Source organism: Procambarus clarkii, chromosome 88 (genome assembly GCF_040958095.1).
Source record: "Procambarus clarkii isolate CNS0578487 chromosome 88, FALCON_Pclarkii_2.0, whole genome shotgun sequence".
NCBI classification, from domain to species: domain Eukaryota; kingdom Metazoa; phylum Arthropoda; class Malacostraca; order Decapoda; family Cambaridae; genus Procambarus; species Procambarus clarkii.
Window position 1 is genome coordinate 19,122,708 of NC_091237.1, and position 20,732 is coordinate 19,143,439.

The 20,732-nt window shown below is 44.3% G+C and overlaps 2 protein-coding genes across 2 annotated transcripts in view; one reads left to right on the forward strand and one right to left on the reverse strand.

Moving 5' to 3' along the window:
• The window catches only part of LOC123745805 (adhesion G-protein coupled receptor D1), a 107,788-nt gene extending 88,467 nt beyond the window's left edge, over positions 1 to 19,321 (reverse strand). The window contains exon 1 of the mRNA XM_069317636.1: positions 19,120 to 19,321. The gene's annotated coding sequence lies outside the window, so the exon portion shown is untranslated. The remainder of the gene's footprint in view (positions 1 to 19,119) is intronic.
• On the forward strand, positions 8,274 to 16,515 carry LOC123745713 (uncharacterized PE-PGRS family protein PE_PGRS54). Its single transcript, XM_069317777.1, has 2 exons — positions 8,274 to 8,369; positions 9,271 to 16,515. The coding sequence occupies exons 1-2, from the start codon at positions 8,274 to 8,276 to the stop codon at positions 16,513 to 16,515; spliced, it is 7,341 nt and encodes a 2,446-aa protein (XP_069173878.1).
• Positions 19,322 to 20,732: the final 1,411 nt, after the last annotated feature.

A 20,732-nucleotide genomic window follows, 5' to 3' on the forward strand; every position in this document is an offset into this window, starting at 1 on the left:
CTAATCAGATCACCGAATCAATAACGATATTTGATCTACCAATCAAAACAATATCAAATTAGATTAGTCAATCAAAACAATACTAATCAGCTCAATTAATCAATCAATAACAATACCAGTCAGATAAACCAATCAACACAATATCAAATCAGATCAACCAATCGAAACAATACTAATCAGCTCAATTATTCAATCAATAACAATGCCAATGAGATCAATCCATCAATCATAATACTAATCAGATCAATCACTAGCTGAATTGACTTCGCCCTCAAGCATATGAACACATCAACTAGACACGCCACAGTAAATACCTTGATAACCTCCCATTCACCGGAGCTGTTGGAGACTCGAACTCATGACCCCCTCATGCACGCGCGTGTGTGTGTGTGAGGCCAACGCTCTATCAACTAGGCCATGATTTTGTTAGTAACCTTGGCATACTATACTCTGCCATCCATCTTAACTACACATGTGGCCTGTGACACGTGTGTGTGTGTATGTGTGTAACTACATCTACCCACATGTTGAGGGGTAGATGTAGGTGTAGATTGACTTCTACGCGCTTAATTGGATTCCTCTTTCCGCTCTCACAACAGGTGAGAATCTGAGGTTCTAATTCCTTTCCAACTCAGCGCTCAAGTGTGACTGTATTAGAATGTGGGAAACAGTAGTGAAAGGTCAAGTAATATTAGTTAAAATGGATATTGTATTAAGATCTATTATCTTTTCTGTTATCTATTATCTAATTATATGTTATAACATAATATTGCCCCTATTTCCCGCTTGTTACAACTTGTAATAAAGTTGTTACATCTTGATATAACGTTTTTATGACGTATTAAGAGGTTGTTACAACTTGTTATGTGTTAAAAAAAACTTGTTCGAATGTTGTGGCAACGTTGTATTTTCGTTGTGGTGCTTACTGTGAGTGGCATAGTATTTACAGTGAGTGGACGCTGTGTGTACAGTGATTGGGTTCTAGGTTTACAGCGAGTGGGCTGATAGCACTGGGGTTTACAGTGAGTGGGCTGATAGCACTAGGGTTTACAGTGAGTGGGCTGATAGCACTGGGGTTTACAGTGAGTGGGCTGATAGCACTGGGGTTTACAGCGAGTGGGCTGATAGCACTGGGGTTTGCAGTGAGTGGGCTAATAGCACTGGGGTTTACAGTGAGTGGGCTGATAGCACTGGGGTTTACAGTGAGTGGGCTGATAGCACTGGCTTTACAGTGAGGAGGAATGACCAACCGGTCACCCTGGCGAGCCCTGACCTTTAAAATCTGGTTCACTTTTGCCGTGACGCAGCAGGCTGTTGTGAGCCGCACAACACCGTGTTGGGGAGAGGGAAGAGAGAGGAAGTGGTGACTGGGAGGGGAGGAATGTGTGAGAGAGGGTGAGGGATGAATGGTGGAGAGGCGTGTGAGAGAGGTGGATAGAGGGGGGGGTGAGAGGAAGATGAGAGGGAGAAGGGGTGGGTGGGAGAGTGGAAGAGGGGGGTGAGAGGGGAGAGAAGAGTGGTGGAGGGGGAGTTGAATAGGGTGCGTGATAAGTGGTTAATATCTGTTGAAAAGGAGCAGCAGGTGAAGTCTAGATAAGTATATAATAGTACTTAAATAGGAAGCAAAAGTTAGACCTTGGCATACCTGCTCCCCCTTGCGTCGCAAGGGGGCAGACGCAAGGGGGCAGACGCAAGGGGGGAGGGCAGACGCAAGGGGGCAGACGCAAGGGGGCAGACGCAAAGGGGCAGACGCAAGGGGGGGAGGGCAGACGCAAGGGGGGGAGGGCAGACGCAAGGGGGCAGACGCAAAGGGGCAGACGCAAGGGGGGGGGCAGACGCAAGGGCGGCAGACGCAAGGGGGGCAGACGCAATCATATGTACATTTGAAACAGTGTATGGAGTCAGCCTCCACCATATCACTGCCTAATGCATTTCATTTGTTAACTACTCTCACACTGAAAACGTTCTTTCTAATGTCTCTGTGGCTCATTTGGGTTCTCAGTTTCCACCTGTGTTCCCTTGTTCGTGTGCCCCCTGTGTTAAACTGTCTTTATCTACCCTATCAATTCCCTTAAGAATTTTGCATGTGGTAATCATGTCTCCCTTAAATCTTGTGTCTCCCAGCGACGTGAGGTTTAATTCCCGTAGTCTTACCTCATAGCTCATACCCCTCAGCCCTGGTACTAGTGTGGTGGCATATCTTTGGAACTTGTCCAACTTAGTCTTGTGCTTTACGAGATACGGACTCCACGCAAGAGCTGCATACTCCAGGACTGGTCTGACATGTGGTATACGAATTTCTAAATGATTCATTATGCAAATTTCTAAATGCAGTTCTTATGTTGGCCAACCTGGCACATGCCGCTGTTGATATTCTTTTGATGTGGGCTTCAGGGGATATGTCTGGCATGGTGTGTATGTGTGTGTGTGTGTGTGTGTGTGTGTGTGTGTGTGTGTGTGTGTGTGTGTGTGTACATTTTAATGAGAGAGATCTGACTACCTCACCACTTGGCTGTGAACCAGGTGCCTCTATGACGAATTGCTTATTATTCCCCCTCTTACAGATTTAACTCTTATACAGAATTGGTCTGTTGAAGATTTAATTACGAAATAAGAGAGACTGGAGAGAGAGAGAGAGAGAGAGAGAGAGAGAGAGAGAGAGAGAGAGAGAGAGAGAGAGAGAGAGAGAGAGAGAGACAGACAGACAGACAGACAGACAGACAGACAGACAGACAGACAGAGAAGTCGTGGAGACAGAGAGAATAAAAAAAGAAACAGAATCAAAAGACAGATCAAGCAGAAAGAAATAGTGAGAAAATGTAATCACTACCCTAACAAGATCTTTGACAAAATCTACCATTCTCCCCTCTAACAGGACCAGGAAGAACTGGTGTGAGGCAGCGACAGGAGCACCAGCACCCAGGTAGGTGCTTGGGAGACAACACCCACCCACCTCAGAGTTCACTTGATAAAGTTACCAAAGCAACTTTCATGTTACTCGATAACTTACAAGGGTCAGACACCTCTTACACGAGGGGTGAAGAAAATGTCACATGGATTTGACAATATTAATGGTATAATTGTGGGATTAATTAGTAGAAATAATTATTATTTCTACGTTTGCTTCATTAGTAGTGACAAAGAGAATACAGAATGTCTGATAAAAATCTTACTGAACAAACTTATGAAGACCTTCAAGTTGAAGCATTAAACACTATGATGAATGATACCGCCAGGAGTCATTTTTATATAGGAACTAATATAAGAGCAGGAATATAGTGGCCAGAATACGCCTCTGGGATACGGACGTATCTTTTCCAAACACTCAAGGTAATGTTGTTCTTTTCTCAAAAGGAAAACTAATATTCTCTTGAACATTATATTGAAGAATGTCCCATGCTGACTGACTGACTTGGATAAGAATGTTCGCTCAAGTAGCATCATCAAGCAGCTTAAGACGATGGAATTCATTTCCCGGAAATGTACAGGTGTAAGGAACACTTAACTTTTCTCAAGGAAGCGGTGGACGAGAGAAAAAGCAAACTCTTGACTCAAGAGTTAAGAATGCATAGAAACTAAGGAATTGATTTTAAAAAATGGAAAAGCTACAGAGAACTTGGAGCAGAGAACAACAGAGGCGCTCAAGAGACCACAAAATTAGACATTTTGAAACGAAAAATGTAAGGAAATACTCGTACCTTGTTACAGACATGTAGAATGCACTGAAAGAAGAAGTTATAGAAGCCACCTCCTTCCACAACTTTAAGGCCAGAATCGACCAAGAACTCGTAAGACTGGATAGGTGAATGACAAGGCAACAGGTACAGAACGACTGGTAAAGCACTGGCCCCTCACTTCCCAGTACTCATGGCACGTTCACCACGACACACAAAAAACTTTCCATCAGGTAGAGAACGCCCACTCAAACACGTTCACTTCAAGGGTTATGGAACAGGATCGAAGTCTGCATAGCTCCACTAAAACGCTTTGCCCACTGGTTTATTTTTATTCAGTGATTATTTCCAAACACACACACACATACACACACATTTTTGAGACACTGTTCTCTTTTGAAGTTTAAAGTTCATGTTCTGTGGTAATGCATCACTTGTTTACTGAAAATTATACTACTGTATATGTATATGTATTGTCTTGTAAAATTTATGTATATATGCTTTATATTGTATTTTATTAAAGATAAAAAAAGTGAAGGTGGGTGTGTGTGTGTGGGTGACGTGGCAAGAGTGTGGGTGACCTTTGCAAATGTGTGGGGTACGAGACAGGTGTGTGGGGGGGGACGGGACAGGTGTGGAGAGTGACTGGACAGGTATGTAAATGCTTCATGCAGGTCTGGTCAGGCTTGTAGCACTTTGGGAATGGGTCCTGTAAAAAAAAAACCTGGGAGGATGAGTTCAGATGTTTGAGAGTGTAGTCTCAGGTATTTGAATATAACGAATCAGGTGTTTAATAGTAGGGATTCAGGTGATTTAAACCCGTCGCTGCAGATGTTTAAATGAGTTCAGGCGCAGAACTACTGGGCGGCGCAGGTAATAGAAGCATCCCTCCCCAGACATAAACACACTTAAGATGAACTTTAAAGGTCTGGGTGAAAGTGTATCGCCATGGTTTTTTTTTTTACCTTTCCTGCCCCTCCAACAGTGTGTTGTCGTTGGCCGTTGTCGACTGTTATGGGCATAATTCAACTTCTGGAGCTCACCGACTCGTTTAACCAATTACATGACCGCCAGTCGTTGGTCGAAAATAGTGTCGTTGAACTCTTTTTTTTTTTTTTTATTCAGTTGGTATTCCCAATTATGTAGTTTTTCTTTAATCGTGCGATTCTTGTTGTTGTTAATTATTAGTAGTAGTGTTGTTTGGTGCTGTCACGCGGTTCTAAATCTATTTTAAAAAGCTTTCTTGAAATGATTCGTTTAACGTGATGAGTGGCCGGGATAGAGAGAGAGATAGACACGGATATATCCTTGCCTCACACACACACACAGGATACTCAAGCATGTATCCACACTCCTAACATCATCTTTCGACTATATGTCTCCCACAGCATCTTGTGGAACATGTATTCAACAGCACCTCTAGAAAATGTATCCAACAGTATTCGATCATGTATCCAACGGACCTCTCTAGAGGAAGTCTCCAACCGTACCTCTGCATCAAGACATCCACCTGCCCCCGTCATCTGCTCTGGATATGCTGTTAAAAGTGTCCATGGAACGCCTGCTCAGACAGGTCACCAGTGGCGGCATTCACCCGGGCGACAAGGAGAAGGGCGGAGTGAGTGACCCCTTCAACCGTCTGGTCAACTTAGTGGGCCAGGAGACCCGGACTGGTAGGTAAGGGTATATATACTACCCGCCTCCCTGCCCGCGCGGTATTCTTGCTCCCCCGACGAACGAAGTCGTAGGTGCTCGTCCGGACACGTCCGGCATCACAAGACACCATGGGGCACAAGGTATATTACACAAGAGCTGAGATTCTTGAGTGTACACAACTCGAACTCGAGATGTGTTATCTTTGGAGGTTGATATCATGTTCGGGAGAGCTACTCGAAGTGACCAAACGTGGCTGTGAAGCAACTTTACAAGGACCCATTAATTTATTATTTTTATGAAGTAAACTTTATGAACTGAAAAGTTGTGAAGCATGTGACTGGAACGTCTTACTAAAGACTTGTGCCTTTTCAAGCTTTTTTAATTTAATTCACATTATCAAGCATTATAAAAAAACACAGATTGGAAATATAGAAAAGCTTGAGATTTTCCTGAAAAAAAAACACCTCGGAAAAAGATACATTTTTCCCGGTAGCTTTCGAATATACGTGTTTGTTTTTATTTGGAATGTTTGGAATGGAATGAATCCCACACACACGAATGAATGTGTAGTTGACTAATATAGTCTCAAGGACCCAACCAGCCAACTAGAGTGAAAACATTGCTTAATCAAACAAGTAAAGGGTGGAACCAGCAGCAGTTTGAGTGAGAAAGTTTGTGACAGAAAATAATTCGAATCAAGTTGATTCAAGTTGCCATTTGCCCGTCATAATAGATCATAATAGATCCGTGACAGCATTCAAACTATCGACTAAGATGGTGGTCACAAGAGGTATTTAGCGTGCCTGAGAGGTATCACTTGGAACAAAGTCATCTCTATGGCGTTTTGTTGTCGGGGACAGGAAGCCTGCATGTTGTATTTAGGCTCAACGAGGCTCCCAAAGCCAGACTACTGACCTTTCCCAGGACGCAACTCACAACAATTGTCCAACTCCTCGGTATTTATTTATTGTCTGGTGAACAGGTGCACCAGGTGAAAGGAGACATGTCCAACTCTCTAACCGCGGGAATCGAACCCGGGACCCATTCGTAATGAGTCAATAACGTATACGATTCTGTTACGATATCCCTTATGGTGGTAAATGCCAAATTAGTATCGAATGCTTTTTGAAAAGCTTAAGATTCTTGGGTTGAATCTGCCTCTCGTGTCATCAAATTGTCGAAGATCTACATGGAAAATCTAAGACAGAAGAGTCATCAATTCTGCTACTTAATCACCCGAATGTTCTCATGTTGGTTTGAATCTCAATAGAAGATACACAATACATGTGTAGTTCTTTGCTAGACAAAATGTTAGTTTTGTGTGTATCTAACTGAGCTATGTATAAGATAATTGAATGTTAACCATTTCCTGTTCCTCCTAGGTGCTGCTGTTGTTGCTGCTGCTGTTGGCGATAGGTGTGGTTTGCGGCAACGTTCTGAAAGGCGAAGTTGTTCGTCTTCGTCGTCAGAGCCCAAGATACTCCTTCCCTGTCCCCGCGGGAGGACAGCTAGCTCTTGGACCCGGTGGCGCGAGAAGTGACTTTGTTGATTCTGATGAAAGTGATGAATTCAGTGATGGCAGAGCGGGACCTCCCTATCCGGTGAGTAAACAGCCTTCACTGCACAGCCCCACGATACATACACAAGGCAATGAGTCGCAATAACGTGGCTAAAGTATGTTGACCAGACCACACACTAGAAGGTGAAGGGACGACGACGTTTGGGTTCGTCCTGGACCATTCTCAAGTCACTTGGACCATTCTTACAATCGACTTGAGAATGGTCCAGGACGGACCGAAACGTCGTCGTCGTCGTCCTTTCACCTTCTAGTGTGTGGTCTGATCAACAAGGCAACCTATGTTGTGTTTATGTTGTAACAACGTACCAGCGTTCCTTCAACCCTGTGTGTGTGCTTCACACCCCCCAGACTCTTTGTTGCCATAGTGGCTGGGTTCCCTTTTCTTCTGGGGCATGCTGGATGCAGCATCTGCCTCTTCTGCCTCATCTCAGTCACACCCAGGCATCATCTTGTTAAAAATTTGGCATAAAATTGATTTCTTCATCCTTATACACTGCTTCAATCGCTGTCAGTGACTTCTCTACTCCAATCGCAATTTGTGACTTTTCTCTATATGATTAGTTAATTATTTTTAAACATTTGCACCCACGATTTATTGCTATTTTAATAGTCATTGAAGGGTTAATCATTATTATTATTACAGGTATTTTGTTCTTTAGAGGCAAATTCTGCTAAATTATTAATTCTGTTAACACGTACTCATAACGTCCATCATTGTAAACCTCTATACAATGTGGTTTACAGTTTACATGATTTGGACTTGAGGTTAGAACACTATTGGCTATCATACGTTAATGACATACAAGGAAAATTTGAGTGGTAGTTGAGATACTGCTCATTCCGTCCTTAAATATCTTCTTGGATCTATGTAGTCATAGTACCTTAGTACTTTCTCCTAATAATTACCCAACTTTACCCCTTGTCGATAAATAGGTCGAGGGTTTTCCTCCCTGAAAGCTTTTGAACAACTAATTCTGTATTTGACATCCGACTTAACTCTAAGGACTTCATTTCTTGGTAGCCTCTGATGCCCTACAAGTTCGCCTTCGAGGTTAAGGATGATTCGACAACCAATTACCAGAACCGCGTGGAGTTTGTGGAGGATGGAGTCCTGCAGGGTAGTTACAGCCTCCTGTCTCCCGATGGGATAGTTCGCACTGCTGTCTATTCTGATGACGGGGTCTCCGGTTTCAAGGTGAGTCCAGCGACACTGATTCAGTTCATTGAAACGATTCATTCAATGGGATAGTTCGCACAGCTGTCTATTCTGATGACGGGGTCTCCGGTTTCAAGGTGAGTCCAGCGACACTGATTCAGTTCATTTAAACGATTCATTCACTGCATCTTTCACTCATATGCAGGCGATGAGTCACAATAACGTGAGTAAAGTATGTCTCCTGTCGCCCGATGGGATAGTTCGCACTGCTGTCTATTCTGATGACGGGGTCTCCGGTTTCAAGGTGAGTCCAGCGACACTGATTCAGTTCATTTAAACGATTCATTCACTGCATCTTTCACTCATATGCAGGCGATGAGTCACAATAACGTGGCTAAAGTATGTTGATCAGACCACACACTAGAAGGTGAAAGGACGATGACGTTTCGGTCCGTCCTGGACTATTCTCAAGTCGATTGAGAAGTCCCTTCACCTTCTAGTGTGTGGTCTGATCAGCATCTTTCACTCAATTTGTGTTCTTTAAAGTTCACTGTTTTTCACCAGAGTGGATTCCCTTGTAATGTGTTTCGTGTGGGTAAAGGCTATATGATGCTTTAACCATTATGCTGCTCAATGATGTTTTCACTCATCAACATCACTATCATCAATTATCGTAAAATTCCCCATTTTTTAAATGACATGGGTGTCCATAATTTTGCTCAGGGTGAGTTGAGAAATAAAACGCATTACCAAACACATTAAAAATCTCATTAACATGACACATGAGAATATCTACTGTGTGTGTGTGTGTCTGGGGTGACTAGGACACTGGTTCGATCACCGCTCTCCTCCAATGATTCTTTCAGGGGGGGAAACGAATCAAAAGAACACATAACTTTTAAAATGTGTCCTAAATATAACCTCCTGGAGGCAGAACTCACCAAATACTTAAGTATTCACTTAGGCAATAGTTACATCTCTCTTCAATCATGGTGACTTAAGCTGTATTTACTAAATAATTTACGACTCTGAAGATGCAGTGAGGTCGTTCTCGACCTAAGGCAATTATTATGTCTATAGACATCCTCTTAGCTCATCAGACATCATCAACTGATAAATAAATACGCATTAAACCCCATCATCGACGAAAAAAGATGTACAGGTTTCGTTTAGAGCCATGTATAATGACACGTAATTCCTTGCAGGTAACAGTCCACGAGATCCCCACAGACATCGTGGTTCTGGGCTCCGGATTGGCCGGAGGGACGACCAAATCCGGCAGCAAGGCAGCCGGACGGGGCTCGGCGGAGCGAAGCAGAGGATTTCAAACTCTATCCGGCAGCAATTTGCTATCCACGAGTGCTTCTGCTGCTTTCTCAGCAGCGTCTGCGGCAGCTAGTAAAACTGTAGCAGCTTCTGCTGCAGCAGCACAAAGTGCATTTGGATTTGGCGCGGGAATTAAATCTGATAAGGGAGCCGGATCTGATAAGGGATCTGGTAGGGGAACTGGAATTGGGTCGGGCGCTGGATCAAGCGCGGGTGCTGGATTTGGAAGAGGACTTGGATCTAGTGGTGAAGTTGGAGTTGGTGGAGGAACTGAATCTAGAAAAGCAGCTGGATTTGGTGGAGGAGTTGGATCCAGTAAAGTAGCTGGATTTGGTGTGGGAGTTGGATCCAGTAAAGTAGCTGGATTTGGTAGTGGAGCTGGATTTGGTGGAAGAACTGAATCCAGTAAAGTAGCTGGATTTGGTGGAGGTGCTGGATTTGATGGGAGAACTGAATCCAGTAAAGTAGCTGGATTTGGTGGAGGAGCTGGATTTGATGGGAGAACTGAATCCAGTAAAGTAGCTGGATTTGGTGGAGGTGCTGGATTTGATGGGAGAACTGAATCCAGTAAAGTAGCTGGATTTGGTGGAGGTGCTGGATTTGGCGGGAGAACTGAATCTAGTAAAGCAGCTGGATTTGGTGGAGGAGCTGGATTTGGTGGAGGAGCTGAATCTAGCAAAGTAGCTGGATTTGGTGGAGGGGCTGGATTTGGTGGAGGTGCTGGATTTGATGGGAGAACTGAATCCAGTAAAGTAGCTGGATTTGGTGGAGGTGCTGGATTTGGTGGAGGAGCTGGATTTGGTGGAGGAGCTGAATCCAGTAAAGTAGCTGGATTTGGTGGAGGAGCTGGATTTGGTGGAGGTGCTAGATTTGATGGGAGAACTGAATCCAGTAAAGTAGCTGGATTTGGTGGAGGTGCTGGATTTGGTGGAGGAGCTGGATTTGATGGGAGAACTGAATCCAGTAAAGTAGCTGGATTTGGTGGAGGTGCTGGATTTGGTGGAGGAGCTGGATTTGATGGGAGAACTGAATCCAGTAAAGTAGCTGGATTTGGTGGAGGTGCTGGATTTGGTGGAGGAGCTGGATTTGATGGGAGAACTGAATCCAGTAAAGTAGCTGGATTTGGTGGAGGTGCTGGATTTGGTGGAGGAGCTGGATTTGGTGGAGGAGCTGAATCCAGTAAAGTAGCTGGATTTGGTGGAGGAGCTGGATTTGGTGGGAGAACTGAATCCACTAAAGTAGCTGGATTTGGTGGGAGAACTGAATCCAGTAAAGTAGCTGGATTTGGTGGAGGTGCTGGATTTGGAGGAACTGAATCTAGTAAAGTAGCTGGATTTGGTAGTGGAGCTGGATTTGGTGGAGGATCTGGATTTGCTGGAGGTGCTGGATTTGGTGGAGGTGCTGGATTTGGTGGAGGATCTGGATTTGCTGGAGGTGCTGGATTTGGTGGAGGTGCTGGATTTGGTGGAGGATCTGGATTTGCTGGAGGTGCTGGATTTGGTGGAGGTGCTGGATTTGGTGTGGGAGTTGGATCCAGTAAAGTAGCTGGATTTGGTGGAGGAGCTGGATTTGGTGAAGGAGCTGGATTTGGAGGAACTGAATCCAGTAAAGTAGCTGGATTTGGTGGAGGAGCTGGATTTGGAGGAACTGAATCTAGTAAAGTAGCTGGATTTGGTGGAGGAGCTGGATTTGGTGGAGGAGCTGGATTTGGAGGAACTGAATCCAGTAAAGTAGCTGGATTTGGTAGTGAAGCTGGATTTGGTGAAGGAGCTGGATTTGGAGGAACTGAATCCAGTAAAGTAGCTGGATTTGGTGGAGGAGCTGGATTTGGTGTGGCAGTTGGATCCAGTAAAGTAACTGGATTTAGCGAGGGAGCTGGACTTATTGAACAAGGAGCTGATGTTCGAGCTGGATTTTATGTCGAAGCAGAACACGGAGAAGGTGGACAAGTTGAACACGAAGGAGGTGAAGAAAATGAACATGAGGGTGATGCTGAACAGGAAGGAGAAGACGCTGAACAAGGAGAAGGCGAAGCTGAACAAGGAGGTGAAGCTGAACAAGCAGAAAATGGCGAAGCTGGACATGAAGAAGATGGCGAAGCTGAACAAGGAGGAGGAGAAGCTGAACATAAAGACGAAGGTGAAGAAGCAGAACAGGGAGAAGAGGGTGAAGTTGAACACAGAACAGCTGAACATGAAGAAGCTCAACATGATGGAGATAGTGGAGTATCAGAAACAGTTGGATTTGGTGGAGCACAAACAGCTTCATTAGTTGGAGGATCAGGAGCAGCTGGATTTGGAGGAGAATCAGGATCAGCTGAATTTGGAGGAGAATCTGGATCAGCTGGATTTGGAGGAGTATCAGAATCAGCTGGATTTGGAGGAGCATCTGGATCAGCTGGATTTGGAGGAGCATCAGAATCAGCTGGATTTGGAGGAGCATCAGAATCAGCTGGATTTGGAGGAGAATCTGGATCAGCTGGATTTGGAGGAGTATCAGAATCAGCTGGATTTGGAGTATCAGAATCAGCTGGATTTGGAGGAGAATCAGGATCAGCTGGATTTGGAGGAGAATCTGGATCAGCTGGATTTGGAGAATCTGGATCAGCTGGATTTGGAGTATCAGAATCAGCTGGATTTGGAGGAGTATCAGAATCAGCTGGATTTGGAGAATCAGGGTCAGCTGGATTTGGAGGAGCATCAGAATCAGCTGGATTTGGAGGAGCATCAGGATCAGCTGGATTTGGTGGAGTATCAGAATCGGCTGGATTTGGAGGAGCATCTGGATCAGCTGGATTTGGAGGAGTATCAGAATCAGCTGGATTTGGAGAATCAGGATCAGCTGGATTTGGAGGAGCATCAGAATTAGCTGGATTTGGAGGGGCATCAGAATCAGCTGGATTTGGAGGAGCATCTGGATCAGCTGGATTTGGTGGAGTATCAGAATCGGCTGGATTTGGAGGAGCATCTGGATCAGCTGGATTTGAAGGAGCATCAGAATCAGCTGGATTTGGAGGAGCATCAGAATCAGCTGGATTTGGAGGAGCATCTGGATCAGCTGGATTTGGAGGAGCATCTGGATCAGCTGGATTTGGAGGAGCATCAGAATCAGCTGGATTTGGAGGAGCATCAGAATCAGCTGGATTTGGAGGAGCATCAGAATCAGCAGGAATTGGAGGAGCATCTGGATCAGCTGGATTTGGAGGAGCATCAGAATCAGCTGGCTTTGGTGGAGAATCAGAATCAGCTGGATTTGGAGGAGTAAAAGAATCAGCTGGATTTGAAGGAGCATCTGGATCAGCTGGATTTGGAGTATCAGAATCAGCTGGATTTGGAGGAGTATCAGAAGCAGCTGGATTTAGAGGAGCATCTGGATCAGCTGGATTTGGAGGAGCATCAGAATCAGCTGGATTTGAAGGAGCATCTGGATCAGCTGGATTTGGAGGAGCATCAGAATCAGCTGGCTTTGGTGGAGAATCAGAATCAGCTGGATTTGGAGGAGTAAAAGAATCAGCTGGATTTGAAGGAGCATCTGGATCAGCTGGCTTTGGTGGAGAATCAGAATCAGCTGGATTTGAAGGAGCATCTGGATCAGCTGGATTTGGAGGAGCATCAGAATCAACTGGATTTGGAGGTGAATCAGGATCAGCTGGATTTGGAGGAGCATCAGGATCAGCTGGATTTGGAGGAGCATCAGGATCAGCTGGATTTGGAGGAGCATCAAACTCAGCTGGATTTGGAGGAGCATCAAACTCAGCTGGATTTGGAGGTGAATCAGGATCAGCTGGATTTGGAGGAGCATCGGGATCAGCTGGATTTGGAGGAGCATCAGGATCAGCTGGATTTGGAGGAATATCAGAATCAGCTGGATTTGGAGGAGCATCAGAATCAGCTGGATTTGGAGGAGCATCAGGATCAGCTGGATTTGGAGGAGCATCAGGATCAGCTGGATTTGGAGGAGCATCAGGATCAGCTGGATTTGGAGGAGCATCAGGATCAGCTGGATTTGGAGGAGCATCAGGATCAGCTGGATTTGGAGGAGCATCAGGATCAGCTGGATTTGGAGTATCAGAATCAGCTGGATTTGGAGGAGCATCAGAATCAGCTGGATTTGGGACTGCATCAGAATCAGCTGGATTTGGAGTAGCATCAGAATCAGCTGGATTTGGAGGAGCATCAGAATCAGCTGGATTTGGAGTAGCATCTGGATCAGCTGGATTTAGAGGAGCATCAGAATCAGCTGGATTTGGAGGAGCATTAGAATCAGCTGGATTTGGAGGAGCATCTGGATCAGCTGGATTTGGAGTATCAGAATCAGCTGGATTTGGAGGAGCATCTGGATCAGCTGGATTTGGAGGAATATCAGAATCAGCTGGATTTGGAGAAGCATCAGAATCAGCTGGATTTGGAGGAGCATCAGAATCAGCTGGATTTGGAGGAGAATCTGGATCAGCTGGCTTTGGAGGAGTATCAGAATCAGCTGGATTTGGAGGAGAATCAGGATCAGCTGGATTTGGTGTTGTATCAGAATCAGCTGAATTTGGAGGAGAATCAGGATCAGCTGGATTTGGAGTATCAGAATCAGCTGGATTTGATGGAGGATCTGGATCAACTGGATTTGGAGGAGTATCAGAATCAGCTGGATTTGGAGGTGAATCAGGATCAGCTGGATTTGGTGGAATATCAGAATCAGCTGGATTTGGAGGAGCATCAGGATCAGCTGGATTTGGAGGAGCATCTGGATCAGCTGGATTTGGAGTATCAGAATCAGCTGGATTTGGAGGAGCATCTGGATCAGCTGGATTTGGAGGAGTATCAGAATCAGCTGGATTTGGAGGAGCATCTGGATCAGCTGGATTTGGAGGAGTATCAGAATCAGCTGGATTTGGAGGAGAATCAGGATCAGCTGGATTTGGAGGAGTATCAGAATCAGCTGGATTTGGAGGAGTATCAGAATCAGCTGGATTTGGAGGAGCATCTGGATTTAAAGGAACATCTGGATTTACTGGATTTGAAAAAGCATCAGGATCAGCTGGATTTGGAGGAACATCAGGATTTTTCGGAGCATCAAAAGCAGCTGCATTTAGTGGATCATCTGAATTTAGTGAATCATCTGGATTTAGCGGAGCAGCTGGATTTAGTGGTGCTTCCGGATTTCGTGAAGTATCTGGATTTAACGAAGCATCAGTAGCATCTGGATTTGTTGAAACAACTTCAGGTGGATCTTTAGGAGCAACAGCTTTGGGTAAAGCTCCAAGCTTCGGAGAAATTTCAGCTGGATTCCAAAAAGCTGCCGTGCTGACTAGCGAGGCTGCTAGTGCAGGAGTATCCGGATTCAGCTCATCCAGTGGGTTTACGTCAGCGATTGCGGATGAACACTCTAAAGTGTCTGAAACTGAAGGCAGCATTTCAGCTCTGACATCCTTTGGTCCAGGAGGTGGTTCGCTGGAAGTGGGTGGAGGTTCTAGAGGTTCACCTGGAGTTGGTGGAGGTTCTGGCCACGTGAGCACTGTTGGGACTGCGGGAGGATCAGCATTTGGTGCAGCAACTGCAGACTCAAAGGGAGGATTTGGTGGAACTTTTAGTGGTACGGGAGCCTCTGGATTTGGCCCTGTGGGTACGCTTGGATTTTTCAGTGGGCACGGAGCTAGTGGCGCTGCTTCTTCGTCCGCTGCGGGGTCTTCAGGCGCTGCACTTGGAGCTCAAGGGTTAACAAATGTACCCATATTACTCCTTAACCCTGACGCCTTCGCTGGAAGTGGATTTATCGGAAGTCCTGGATTCTTCGGTGGTGCTTCTGGAGGAAGTGGATTAATTGGGGGCTCTGGAACCTTCGGCGGCGCTCCTGATGGAAGTGGATTTATCGGAAGCCCTGGAACCTTCACTCTAGGTAGGGGAGAGTCGGGCTCCTTTGCACCGACTAATGTACAAGGGTCTCACATCACACAAGGAACCTCAGGTACACACTTTCCAGTTGTGTTCTTCGGCCACAACTCTCTTGGTACCGGAGGACCTCAAGATATTGCCCCAACCACTTCCCCAGGAGGTTTCTTGGATGCGGGAGGTCAAAGAGCAGAGTTTGATCTCCGCTCGACACTACCAGATGGATCGTCTTCTGCTGGAAGTGCAGGAGTAGGCTTTGCTCCACTTGGATCATCAATCTCATCTGGAGCACCATCTGCTGGTGTTGGTCCGGGTATTTTCGTCGGAGCCACTGGAGCAGGTAGAGTTCGAGGTCAAGCGGCTGCTTTGACTGCCGGGCCAAAAGTAACCCTCTCTGGCGTTTCCGGTTCTAGTAGCGCTAGTTCTGCCGCTTCTAGTTCAAAAGCTGCCACTAGTTCAAGTATTACAGGTGTTGGAGATACCAACTTCGGTGGTGCTAGTAAATCTTTCGGACTGACTTTTTCAACCGGTAGTTCTTCTGCTTCTAAACCCATTTCTGTAGGACGTCGCTTAGTGACAGTCTCGAGTCCGGTGTTTGTAGCTGACCAGCGAAGTGGTCACGCTGCTGTAGGCAGATCAGGAATATCGTCAAGTGCGGCAGTTGGCTCGAGTGGGACAACTTTCTCGAGGTCCACCTCGTCCCAAGCTCTAACACCAGCGATAGCAGTTGACATTACTTCACCCATTTCGTCTGCTCACAGATCAGGAGCCATTTCCTCTGCGGCAGCTGCGGCCTCTTCTCAGGGTGCAGCGGTTAGAAGATTAGCTGTAACTCCAATCAACTCTTTCTCATCCTCAACGTCCTCCAGTGCTTCCGCCTCATCCACCAGTTCCGGATCATCTTCAGGTTCTAATATTATTAAGGGAATCCCATCGGTTCTCTTTAAGAATATTCCAACAAAAGGTGCAAGATTTTTCGGGACAGGAAATTCTGGCGGGACATCGCAAGTTTCCGAGTTCACTTCAGGGTCTTCAGGAGCGACCTTCAGAGACGCCGGGACCAGAAATTTGTCACCCTCCGCCGCTGTGGCCTTCGGCAGCAGCAGACCCGTCCTGTCGACCTCTCCACAAGACTTTGTACGCGATTCATCAGGCATATCTCAACTACAAGGGCATAGTGTGTTTATAAACAACCTCCAAAGCAACCAGGAGCCTTCGTTTGAGACTTCGACGAAGGTGTAGGCGCCCAGGAAGCCACTTCGCCACCGTCGTCTGGTGGCTGGTCGTGTCAGTATGCTTCTTAGTACAGATCAAGTAAATTGATTTGATTCGTAGGCTAACAAAAACCGTCTTGTTTTGTTGTTAATAGTGTGATTACTTTGTGCGAGTTGCGAGCAAATCGTGAGGAGATAAATGTGTGTAAATACGATAAAACATGTGATATATATTAGAATACACGAGACATATTGTATTAGAATACATATGATACGTGATGTATTTTTCAAAATAAATAATGAAAATTATTTGTCTTTACTGTTATGACCTAAACAAATGTAACAACACAGAGGATGAAAGGCGGCATTCCACAAAATAATTGTTTGAGTGTAACCTTAAAATGAAAGCAAAATCACAACTGATGAGATACAAGAGGCAATAAAGAGGCACTTAAGACTGTTCTCCATGATCCATGATCTTCAAAGTGTTCGAATCTTTGCACGACTCCACAGGAGTTGATAGTTCTTAATACACACAATACACAGAAGTTTAGCACGCTAGCCAGTTCCTCTTGAGTTTGCTGAATCTTTAAAATATAGCGTATCTACACATAAAAATCACGTGATGCATCAAATGAACAAATGCACAAGGATCCCAGGCAGCGTCTGGGATCCTCTCTGACGTAGGTTCGAACCCTCGTCACGGCCCATGTGGATTTTTTCCATAGCGTATCTATCTTACCGTCGACTTGACAGAGGGTCGAGTCAAAGCCTTGAGTATAGTCATGCTTTAAGAATTACTTGAGAAAGGTTTAAGACAAGGCTGTGAGTAGAGTCACACTTGAGGAACTGAAAGATTGATACTCAAGACAAATAGATATAGATAATAAACCATAATAAATTAGACATCAGATCCAAAATCTGAAAATAAATGAATTGGCAAGGTTTCGGTCCGTCTTGAACCAGGATGTTTCGGTCCAGAAACGACCAAAACGTTGTCAATTCCGTTATTTAGAGATTTGTGGGTTGGGTGCTCAATTAGATACAATTGGTAACAAAATTATTTAATTACTCCAAGAAATGAGAACGAATAGGGGGGGGGACCATCGACAAGCCGCCGGCTTCTAGTCCTCATCGAAGCCACTAGGGATAGTGACCCTCAGGTAAATCAGGAATAAGAACAGTCAAATCATTCTAGGAACCAATATTAGTATCATCCGTGTTAAATGTGCTGCGATTGTTGGCAGACAAGACTTAGTAAGGAGTTGATAGTTCCATTATAGGACTGACCGACACCTCCAATTGAAGAGCAATTACTTTATGGCGATGTGCCCACTGCCAGGATAAGTGCCTCTGGCAAGGCAGTGCCACGGGTAGATTGAGTGACACTGGTAGCATGAGTGGCATTAACAGGATGAGTGGCACTACTAGGATGAGTGTCAACCTGCCAAAAATTAAACTTACCCCTTCTATGTAAAATTAAATTTGCATATGTTGAGGCAACGAAATTCCTCAGGTCCATTGTGAATGATTCTATATTACGAAGAGTTAAATAGCCTCTTAAATTTCCACGTAATAAATAAGCATTGCTAATGATTTATTTCCACCCAACTTGATCACATTCTTAATCTTAATCTTAGTGTTTCTTAATCTACCTTAAACTCGTGCAATATAAAGACTGAAAAGCCTGACGGAGTAATTCCAGCCGCATTGCGCAAAATCCTAGAAAATTTGGATTTTTAAGACATATTTTGACATGGAAAAATATAATTTACATTTAGAATTAGAAACTTTGTTTGTACATTATTTATTCAAATAATGTATAAATTATAAAATAATTTATTCAAATTTATAACATTTGTGTCTGGAGTGAAGAGCTGAATAGTTGTAAATAAACTTGTAACTTACAAGTATAGTTACCTATATGAGACTTATAATAGCAAACCGTAAAACAAATTAGTATTATATGACTTACAAAAGGCTTAGAAAGACTTGTTTATAGAAGCTGGAGATTTCGATACTAATACAAGTTTCTAAAAATAACAACGCGACTTTGACGCTAGAAAGACATATGAACAAAAAAAATGAAATAGCCTTTTACAAGGGCATTTTTTCTTTTTATCTAAAATTAATGTTATTCAACTGATTGACGCCTGTCACAACTTTGAATATTTACCAGATATCACAATACGGCAGCAACTGGTATTCATTTTAATACTTATGACCCAGAATCACAACGAGTCTATTGAACCACCGCGTCCCAAGGGCTGTTATCATAGAGCGTCCATCCTGCTCATACACAAGACTCCACAGAAGCACGTTTAGCACGCCAGCAAGTCCCTCTCTCCCTGGGGTTTGTTGTATCTTTAAAACATAGCGATGAAAACCATACAGAAATAGGAACATACCTCAAAACTTGGTGGATTTGAGTCCCTCGATGATCAACCGGCCCTTACCTGTAATGGAAAGAAAGCGAATTACTTATGGGCATTAATTAATTAATTAAATAAATTTCCACATTTCAATCCTCATATATCATATAATAGTCACCACCTGATCAATCATATTTTAATCCATATATTTATAAACAGCTTGGGTGAAGGTGACACTTGATGATCGAGTAGTTGCTTACCTTGCCACTCGAAGAGGGCGCTGAGGTACCTAGATTACAGGTGTCAGACGAGGGCGCGTGCTTGACCCAACACTGCCTACGACAACACCCACGTACAGAACAAGCAGCTTATCCTGTCCTGATGGCTCGTTTAATCCTCACATAAACAAAGCGCACTTTTATAGGTCCTTACTAGAGAAGGAACGAGTAGTTAAACTACGCTCGTCTCTGGTAACCTGTGTCCGTCACTCAGACCACAGAACAACCATCAGTAATCATCAATGACCCGCGGAAGTAAAGGGTCGACAGAGTTCCCTTTCGAGGTTCGAAGCCCCCCGCTGATGAACCCACTCGAAGCCAAGTGCCAACCCGACCTCATTAACAAAGGCCAAATGCTCGTTAATTCCCGTTGATCTCGCTAACGAGCATTTTGGTCTTTCTTAATGAGAGCTACAAGTGGAGGCTCATCACAGCCCAGCAAACACATTTGTCAAATGCTTGACTCACTTCGTGTGTTCGAAGCGCGCCTCTCTGACTGCTTCACCCGCGTAATTTAAACAAGCAATTCATCTTACCCTCATTAACAATGGCCAAATGCTCGTTAATCCACCCCCCCCCCCATGCCCCCTCCCTGCCTGATTATGACAGAAAAAACACTTAATTGTAGCCAGTTACACACAACTAATAGCGTTCGAATTTTTCTTGAACAGTACCTTGCTCACTTCGTATGTTCGAATCTCCTCTCGAAATGGGTAACGAACATAGCTCAGAACTAAACTAAAAGTGAGGTGCTTCTTTCAGTGGAGATATTCCTCCTGTTGCATTACCCTTATTGAATAGTATAATACAACTTCATCACTGTACCTTCGTGTATATCTACCGTCACGCTGTGACCATTAAACTGATGTGAAACATTAATTGTTCCGGAAGCGCTCGACACACATGTTTGGATACACTGTACCGAGGCTTAAGAGTATATAAAGGTATTTCCTCCATCTTTACAATTTACGTTCCTACATTCAAGATTTCAAACATAGTAATAGTTGTTGTAGTAGTCTAGTTGCTGTAGCAGCCACAGTAGTAGCAATTGTAGTAATAGTAGACGAAAACCTTGCCAATTTACAAGTTACAGCCCTGTAACTTGCCCTGTATTCAAAAAACTAATATTGAAACGAAGAACTTTACCTAATTAATACAAATCATGTGGTTTTTAATGCTCATGAAAGGCGTTCAAATACACACACAAGTGTATCCACGCCTATATACCCTCCCCCCAAACCCCAGAGACATACTACAGACCTAGGTGAACAGGTGTATTTGGTGATAGGATACTTGCCAAACCATTTCTGTCCCATTTCTGGATTCGAACCCGGAATTTTCGATTGTGAGTCGAGAACGAATCCAACTGTAGTACTAGAAATGCAAAGCGTTTCCTGGTTTGTCCAAATTCAGTTGTACCAAATTCTACTTTCTAATTTTTTTTTTTTTTTTGAGATATATAGAAGAGTTGTTACATTCTTGTAGAGCCACTAGTACGCGTAGCGTTTCGGGCAAGTCCTTAATCCTATGGTCCCTGGAATACGATCCCCTGCCGCGAAGAATCGTTTTTTCATCCAAGTACACATTTTACTGTT

What these genes read in the sequence shown, in the direction of transcription:
- LOC123745713 (XM_069317777.1), top strand. Translation starts at nt 8,274, where the DNA reads ATGAGTCACAATAACGTGAGTAAAGTATGTCTCCTGTCGCCCGATGGG. An exon ending in ACGGGGTCTCCGGTTTCAAG is followed by an intron (nt 8,370 to 9,270) that starts GTGAGTCCAGCG and finishes AATTCCTTGCAG; the next exon opens with GTAACAGTCCACGAGATCCC.